Below are 9,077 nucleotides of genomic sequence, written 5' to 3'. Positions count from 1 at the left end.
TAAACAGGACCAGGGGTAGAAAACAGTATTCCAAGCTTTGGAAACAGCTTAAATAAAAGAATGGTGGAGTGAAATTACATGGCATTCTGCAAAAAATGAAAGTAAAGATGGAACACTTAGCACAATGCCTTGCAAAGGAGGCACTTGCCTGAACTGAATTACAACTTTCAAATAATATTCCTTCAGTTTAGCAATCATTTGTAGTAAATAATCCCTTCTAGCTGAGGCATCTATTCCATATAACTGTGACCTCTGTTTTGAAAGAGCGGGAGGAAGGGAGGGAAGGAAGAAGGAAGAAAGAAAAAACAGCATTTGTCATTAACTACAGTAAATAATGGATTATTTTAGATATCTACAACAGGCGGTTATATAAAATCGTAAGTGTTAGCATGGTTATATAAAGGTAATTAGGGGAATTACCTGGTGATCCGGTGCTTCCACTGAGCACAGGTTCGATCCCTGGTCAGGGAACTAAAATCCCTCATGCCGCACAGCACGGCCAAAAAACAACAACAACAACAACAACAAAGGTAATTATTTTTTCTCACTAAAAATAGTTTGAATGAACCTTAACTCTCAACAAGATTAACAATTTTACCGGCAATTGATTTTGAAACATATCAAACCTAGTTTCCCAATCTTTGGGATAGAACAAATGAAACTAGCAGAAATATATTAATGTTACTTCTAAGCTCTAAGGAACCTAAGTTGCATATAATTCATCAGTTATATTATTAATCATCTGTGAAAACTTATTAAAGTCACTTTAACTCCTCCGTGCCAGTTTCCTATATGTGCAAAATACTGTTCATGTTTTGAAGGGGTTTGTGTAGGGTTTTGAAACTCTATACGATATTATTATAAAAAATTAAAAAGAAAAAATATAACAAAACATCTAAATATTCTCAAGCACTGAACTGTCTTTATATTACTTTTAAAACCATAGAAAACTGAGCAGGACCTGCAGGGCCTTCCAGGGTAGAGAACCTCCATATCCCCTGCCTCTTGTTTGTAGAAAAGCTTCAGCCTCCAAGGCCTTCCCTGAGTTCCAAACAGCAAATTTAGTCAGATAAATGAGACAATGCAGAAACAAAGGAAAATAGTCAAGCAAGACAAAATAATAGTTTAGCCGTAAAACAAAGTCAAAAGACCTATAGTTCCTCCTTGAGGGCTATAGATAATATTCTGAGTCATATAATTCAGTTGTTTTATAGATACTAAAATTCTCACCAGGTAGAAAAAGTTAACTACATGCTGACCACAAGCACATACACCCCAGCCAGGTTGGAACCAGAAGGTTGATTAATGTTGACTCCCAGAAGGTTGATTAATGTTGACTCCCAAAATACCACCTGGTTATCTCATTACCAACCAGTCAGAAGACTGTCCACAAGATTATCAGGCACCCTGCTTCCCCCTTCCCTAGCATAAAAGAAGCTAGAATTCTACCCTGAATTAAAATAATTCTTTAGGATGTTAGTCCGCCATCTTGGCTCACTGGCTTTCCAAATAACGTCATTTTTCCTTACGCCAACACCTTGTCTCTCAAATTACTGGCCTGTCATGCAGTGAGTGGTATGCAGCAAGTAGTATGAGCTTACACACACAGTTAATACCAGGTATTGATGATTGCTCAATTAGTCTCATCAGTTAGTCACATATAAGTAAAATTATTTTTAATCGACATACTATATCTAAAATTAAATCCTTTAGTGATGTATTTTGAGCCAAATGAAAGGTCTAATCAGAGGTTAACATAAGAAATATTTGTCTGAAAATCAGTACCTTTAATATTTGACAGAAGTCTCATTATTAAAATTCCTTTTATTGTTCCTTCAGTGAAATTTAAGTATTCCCAAAGTCTCAAATCAAATGTTTTTTCTTAGTTTACCAACAGCTGTGATTTGTCTTCTTTTGGTCCATTCAGTAGGAAGTGAACTATCTGAAGTAAAACATCATCATTAAAACCTTTCACATTATTATCTTCGATTGTTTCATAAAGAGGCTTACTTTGTGTCCCCCAACATATGTTTTTACGAGGGTTATTTTGATCAGCTTGTGCAGTCAGCGCCAAAGTGTTTAACTGGTAGCAAAAAAAGGAGAAGTATTTTCCATCTGTGATCACACCCTGGGAGACAAAAGGTCGAGTAACGTCTGCTTCACTCCAGAATCCTGTAGAAGAAAGTTATGCTGAAACTTACATACAGAATATATTTTACCAAAACAAAACACACACATTACAGGATATAAAATACCTCCTAAAACCTATATATTTTACCTACCAAATTCCTAAAGATATCAAAGTTTTCCCTATCTTCTCCATTCTAATCCTATATTCCACTTCTGCATCAAGAACTATTTCCTTCCCTCTACTATCCCCAAAGTTCAGGATACACCTTTTCAACAACTTTGGACTTCATCAGCTTTCAACCTTAACTCACTTCATCTAAGAAGAGCAGCAAGCTCCATCTATGCAGATCTCTCCTGCATCTGGTACTAACCACATGATTACTCACAACCTCAAATATGTTCAAATTTTCCTTATACCAGCAGCATCTAACACCCAATAACCATTACGGCCATTTACTTCACCAAATCTACCAAAAAAACGCCCTTCAGAAAAAAACTTGACTTTCTAAGAACTTCAACCATGTAATTAGATGAATTCTGTGTCTTAATTTATAATTCAAAATTGATTTTATGAGTTGCTTTCATTTTGCCTAGTGTATTTTACGTCATCATAAGGTTCCAGGATATCTTAATACCTTTACTACTCAAGTTTTCTGGCTGCTTCTTGTTCCAGGCTAACTGGCTTTAATACTTTTAAATCCAACTGCCAGGGCCAAGGAGTAACTTATAAATTTTGCCACACATATTTTATATCAGCTTTAATGAAGATAGCCAATAACTAGTATTGTTAAAATATAGAATTATACTGTGAAAAGAAGTACTTTATCTTTTATGAACGAACAATGCCATTCTAGTATCTTCAAGAAAGTTTCCTTCTACTTTTTCTGATTCTGTCTACTCCTATTCCTACTTTATCCATTTATTTCTATTACAAAAACGTAAGTCAACAATTGTGAGTGTAAGGTTAAAATATATATATATATAAAGGAAAAAGGTGAGCCTGGCAGCAATTAAATCTGTATTAAAATTCCTCACGGATGCTTATACAGGAGTAATCTAGGTATATATTGTATTGTAACAAAATCCAAATGCTTCACAATGGGCTGGCTCTAAAAGTCCTCCATGGCATGCCTCCAGCTTCCTCTCTCTCACCTCCTATCGCTTTCCATTCTCCCCCTCCCTTTCTTCATCAGCCTTCATGCTGTTCCTTCAACACTTCAAGTCCGTTCCTAGCTCAGAGTTGCTTGCCATTCCTTTTGCCTAGAAGTGTCCTTCTCCCAGGTTTGTGCAAAGGCAGCTCCTCACCATTCAGGTCTCTGTTCAGATGTCATTTTTTTAGAGACCTCCCCTGAATTAACTCTGTTTAAATAGATTCTGCCCCACGCCTCATTTATACCTGCAACCTATGAATCATTCTACGCCTCATCTAGTATAGTCTCTCCAGAGTAACACCACTAGCTAAAAATACTACATGTTTATTATCTTTTACTCTCCTTACTATAACATAAGCTCCAAGAGAGCAGGATCTGTCTCTCTCACTCAACACTATATCTCCAAGGCCAACAGCACCTGGTATGTAAAAACCATAAGTCATTAACTGAATGAACAGTCTCCTAACTCACACCCTAGATATGGCCTTCAAAGAAGTTATATATCATAACTGTGATTTAATCTAAAATTTAATCCATGAAAACATTTCATTTTCTAGTTTCAGAAAGCTGCTGTCATCTACAGAGCTGACTCAGTTAGGTGGTCTTTGAAATGCTTGAGAACATCATCAGAAAAAAATACATTCACACAAAAATGGTCAAAGTAAAAGATCAGAGTAACTACCAAAGTGCCACCTACCAACTACAAGTGTAAAATATTTAATTATGGACTTTAAAACAACTGCATTTTGTGTCAATGCAAAAGTTTTCAAAATGTGAAGATTCAGCCTACATTTTAACCCAAGGAAAACAATCTGATCTATTAAATACTTAAAATGTCGTCCAATAACTATAATGCCATAAAACTAGTTTTACCTTGATACATAGCCTGTGCTCCGGTCCAAGCAAAAAGGCTTGCAATAGCATTAGCTCTAAAAACAACTTCTATCTGATCAGCACAGTTTTGTTTCAAGAGCCTTTCCCTTTTTAATTTGTCAGGTAGCAGATGAAACTGGGTATGTCCATAACAGTGTGGATCTGCTGTCTTTGTGCCTGAAGAGCAAAATAAAAACATTGCAGATGAAATACACAAGTAGAATATCTGGAGCACATGTCCTCAGTATTTGTTTCAAGGCTATCTGTCTCCTCTACTCATTATGTGATCAGCATTCAAAATACACAAACGGAAAGCTTGGTTTACTTATTTATTTTATTGATTACAATAAATTTCATCTGAAAGTACAATCTGCTAGCTATCATCGGCTCACTATGACATAGGATAGGTCAAAAGAATATATGTAAAATTTATTTAAAATTCCCTATTATTTCAGTTTTCTCAAACTCCTCGGTCATCACTAGGAGCTTTGTTATTCTGCTGGTCATAATCACCAAAGGATACAAACGCTTCATGACTTTAAAAACTTCCTTTATAATGCTGAAATTCTTGGTTTTAGTGGTAAAGTCTTTTCAACCAAAAGTTCCCCATAATTCACTCTCTAAGACCACAGCGACTGAGAAGGGACTGATAAAACAGTTCTGGAGGACCAGCAGAAAGCTGCTTTCTTAAAAATCTTCCTCAATCAGCTAGGAATTAATAAACAAAGAAAAAAACAGCCAAAGTATAAGCTGCATGAGCACAGAGATCAGGCCTTATTAATTTTTATATTCCTGATGGTTATCAGTGTGTGGCACAAATGGGAGGCTTTTGTTAAAAAAAAAGCCAATCACTACCTCAAATCCAGTTCTTACCTGTTTACTTTTGAAAAAACACAAATTACTTTTCTATATAAATAATAAATCAACAAAGCCTAATAAACATAACTATTTGTTAAATACTGTTAATTCAGTAGAAACAAGTAAAATTTTAAATGGCAAGCTGAAAGAATATTTTCTTTCCAATTTTCATGCAAACTGCAACCTGAGATGAATTACATTGCTTATAGACTATCTGAACCTCTTGGTCATCAAGAATTAATTATGGGGCTTCCCTGGTGGCGCAGTGGTTGAGAGTCCACCTGCCAATGCAGGGGACACGGGTTCGTGCCCCGCTCCGGGAAGATCCCACATGCCGCGGAGCGGCTAGGCCCGTGAGCCGTGGCTGCTGAGCCTGCGCGTCCGGAGCCTGTGCTCCGCAGCGGGAGAGGCCACAACAGTGAGAGGCCCGCGTACCGCAAAAATAATAATAATAAAAAAATAAGCGAATTAATTATGCAAATTTGCACAGGACACTTTGAACTCATTTATTAAAAGAGGAAACTTACCAATAAATATGGTATTTTCATATTGCCGTTTGAATAATGGAAGTTTGTCTGGCTTACAATTCATAACTGGGACTTCTACAGGTACAGAATAATCCAGCGGCACAAACTTAAAGAAAAAGTCATAAGTGAATTCACAGCAACACTAGCACATGTTTTAGTCACATTCTTAATAGATTTAAAAATCTTAAAAATGAGATGATTTTACAAAATGATTTAACACTACCATCTAGTGATGGGCCGAATCCAGCCAGCCACCAGTTTTTCTAAAGTTTTATTGGAACACAGTCATGCAAATTCACTTACCTATGGTACACGGCTGCTGTTACATGATAAGAACTGAGAATGCAACAGAGACTTATGACACTCAAGGCCTAAAATATTTTCTATCTGGACCTCTGCAGAATAATGTGCCAACCACTGACATGGACATACAGATGACACTCAAAACACACTTGTTTTCTCCAAAAGAAGTGTATACACATAAGATGACCAGCTTATAGCTGTAAAAATGCCTTGATTTATAATTAGGTAGGGTAGTTTACCATAAATTACAATCATAAACTATTATCAGTATTTGCATTAAAAAAAAAGATTTGTATGGTCCTAAAAACTGAGGACTTAACCCCACTTAAAAGGATTATTTGACCTCTGCAAAATATATATAATATAGCAAGTTAAAAAGCTGAAAAAGAATTATAGCTGAGATATATTCCAAATACACTTGAAAGAAGAGTTCTATTCAAAACTTTTTATCCTACGTAGCCCATTACCTAGCCTGCCATAACACTTCCTCCTCAACTGTCAACAGAAACATATGCAATAAATCTTTACCTCAGGTAGTTGTTTGGATATTCGAATCTGGTTGTGTGGTTTATCATTTATTTGGTATCTCAAAGCATCAACTCGACCTTTCCGATGACCACGAGAAATAATTTCTTCACCACGCAACCAGTAGAAGTGAACTGGGCGTTTACAGTCTATCAAAAGATATTCAAAAAATTTTTATATGATAATTTAGATGAATTTAGTTATTGTAAGCACACCAAACTCTGCAATACAGAACTCAAGAATGACTGTGCTAGCTGAAAATACATCAAAAATTACTCTTTGATGTAAGATATAGAGTCTGGATTATGTAATAATTTAACTTAAACAATCACAACTTTAATATAACGCTCAAACCTTTATTGTCTACTTGTGCCACACTACACTAAGCATTGTAACCAAAGAGGTTTCTCAGTTAAGGACAAACATAAAATAAAACCAACAGCAGCATCATTCACCAGAAATAAAAAGTTTATTAAGAGTCAGAGCTGTCTTATGAATTACGAATTCAATCTTCACAATAACTCTCAAAGGTATGTATAGTTGTTATCTCCATTATACAGAAGAGGAACCTGGGTTTTGACGAGATCGTCAACTTTCCCAGGCCATCAATCATGAGCAAAGTCTGTGACGCTTTTCTCAAGACCACTTCATTCCCAACTGGGATGAAAGAAACAAGAGCACTACAAGACTCAGTTGAGCACACACCTACAGTCACAGTAACGTTAATTCAATAGATATTTATTAAGATACCTACTGGGTGGCTGATATAAAATGATGAACACGTCAGAAACACTGATCTTTAAAACTGTCTATCCATTAATTATTTTTCATGCCTGCATGTAACAGTAAAACAGAAGTTGCTGATTGTTTACTGGGAACCCAGAATGGCTGGGTTTGAAGCCCGTCCTCCAAATCTACCAGATGTAGCCTCTTTAACTAGATACATTTTACGTTTCTGTACCTTGGATCTGTTTGTTTTTTCATTTATAAAACAATGGTACCTACTGTAAAGTTACTGTGAGGATTAAATTTGGCACATATAAAATTTAGAACAGGCCCAGGTACATAGAGAGTACTGAATACACGTTAGGTATTTTAATCAATATCGCCTTTAATCTTAACAGTTCTATCTATGACCAAGTAGTACTATTATCGTATTCTCATCTTGAAAATGAGAAAAACTAGGTCAAAATCGGTTTATAAACTAACATAAGGTCAGTAACTTTTTGATGGAAGAGCTAAAAGGCAACCCCAGGCCTGTCCCGCTCTCCAGGAGCCCCTTTTCTTAACCAACACTTGTCTGGACCTTCACAAAGCAGTCCTGGAGGGCTTAGGCTACTTAGCCTAGGGTTGTACAGTGAGTAGGTGGCAGCACATGCACGAGAACCCAGTCTCCGGACGCTGTCGCCAGCCAGGAGCGAAAGGACTGAGAAAAAAAAACTGACCAAGCAGAAAGAAAGGAAGAGGGGGCAAATCTGGCTCAGAGAGGTCCCCTACCATCCCCACCTCCCCCGCCCGGAGTGGCGGGCCCGAGGCTCACCGAGGGCGGCGGCAGCCAGGGCCGGATTGCGAGCGCTGAGCAGGCCCGTGAGGGAGAGAACCAGCTGGTCCAAGAAAGGCGAGGCGACGGCCTCACGTTCCAGGTAAAGAGGCACACGCTTCTTGCGCCGCAGAAAGAAGTGCTCCTGCAGTAGGCAATCACAGGCGGCGTCGCGCAGGGCCGCTACGTCCAGAGCCGGCGCGGGCTCGGTATCGGGCTTGGCAGGCGGCGGCGGCGGCAGGCCCGATAGGAACACCGTCTTGGTAAAGCTCTGGTACCAGCGGTCGGCGTTCAGGGCGAAGGTCTGCGGGTAAACTACGTACTTCATGAACTGCATCTTGGTGAGGATTCGCAGCTTCTCGTCTACCGACTTGGCCGCGTGCACCGTGGCCTGCCATCGCTCCACTCGCCGCTGCCGTGCCGCCTTGCTGTCGGCAGTCAGAGAGGCTACGATCGGCGGGTAGCGCGCGACTGGGGCCGCCGCGACATCTGGGCCGGTCACTTCGGGAGCCTTGACGGCGGCCTCGGCCGCGGTGTGCAGTGACAGCCCTGAACCACGGAGCACAAGCCTCCAGCACCTGGCCGCCGCCATGTTTGCTGGGGTTCCCGACCCAGAGGTCAACTTCAGCAGTTGGCCCCGCCTTCTTGCTGTAATAACCAATCGGAAAGCGGAATCTGAGGCAGGCTAGGGGAGGACGATTCTCAGTGGGCTTGAGAAATCTTACGTCATTATTTCTTAGCCAATCAGGTAGCTTCTGCAACTTAGTTTATCTTGAACCGCAGAGTTTGTTGCTGAAAGGAAGAGCTCGCGCGCCAATAGGTTTTCCACGGATGTGTCGGGGAGGAGTGAAACTTTTAAATAGGAGATGCTGCCTGTCAGAACCAGGGCAAACTTTTTGCCAGAAACCCTTTAGGAGTACTCTGCACCGAAACCTCTGGCCCTTGGCTAAATTTACTGGTTTCATTTGTGGATATAACATCACTTTTCTATTTTAGTTCTTGGGGTCGAGTCCTGTTATTGAAAATACTGTTCTAACATGTTTTGTGATACATGCTTTTTTGGGGTTTTTTTTGGCGGTACGAGGGGCTCTCACCGTTGTGGCCTCTCCCGTTGCGGAGCAAGGCTCCGGACGCGCGGGCTCAGCGGCCATGGCTCACGGGCCCAGCCGC

The 9,077-nt window shown here is 39.5% G+C and overlaps 1 protein-coding gene across 1 annotated transcript; it reads right to left on the bottom strand.

Moving 5' to 3' along the window:
* Positions 1 to 1,809: 1,809 nt before the first annotated feature.
* On the bottom strand, positions 1,810 to 8,541 carry MRPS30 (mitochondrial ribosomal protein S30). The gene is made up of 5 exons (XM_022597882.3): positions 7,908 to 8,541; positions 6,371 to 6,516; positions 5,540 to 5,645; positions 4,155 to 4,331; positions 1,810 to 2,172 (listed from the first exon to the last, which is right to left on the bottom strand). The coding sequence occupies exons 1-5, from the start codon at positions 8,497 to 8,499 to the stop codon at positions 1,883 to 1,885; spliced, it is 1,311 nt and encodes a 436-aa protein (XP_022453590.3). The 5' UTR covers positions 8,500 to 8,541; the 3' UTR covers positions 1,810 to 1,882.
* Positions 8,542 to 9,077: the final 536 nt, after the last annotated feature.

The sequence above is a fragment of the Delphinapterus leucas genome, chromosome 3 (genome assembly GCF_059928025.1).
Source record: "Delphinapterus leucas isolate spDelLeu-1000000601 "Yukka" chromosome 3, BTC_Dleu_Yukka2, whole genome shotgun sequence".
Classification (NCBI taxonomy): Eukaryota; Metazoa; Chordata; class Mammalia; order Artiodactyla; family Monodontidae; genus Delphinapterus; species Delphinapterus leucas.
The sequence above is the reverse complement of the archived record's forward strand: the minus strand, read 5'-3'. Positions and strand labels throughout refer to the sequence as shown.

Coding starts and splice junctions, on each gene's coding strand:
- MRPS30 (XM_022597882.3), bottom strand. CDS start 8,499: ATGGCGGCGGCCAGGTGCTGGAGGCTTGTGCTCCGTGGTTCAGGGCTG. Junction 6,517..7,907: donor CCTGGCTGCCGCCGCCCTCG/GTGAGCCTCGGG, acceptor ATCTTTTGATAG/ACTGTAAACGCCCAGTTCAC. Junction 5,646..6,370: donor TATCCAAACAACTACCTGAG/GTAAAGATTTAT, acceptor TTTTTCTTTAAG/TTTGTGCCGCTGGATTATTC.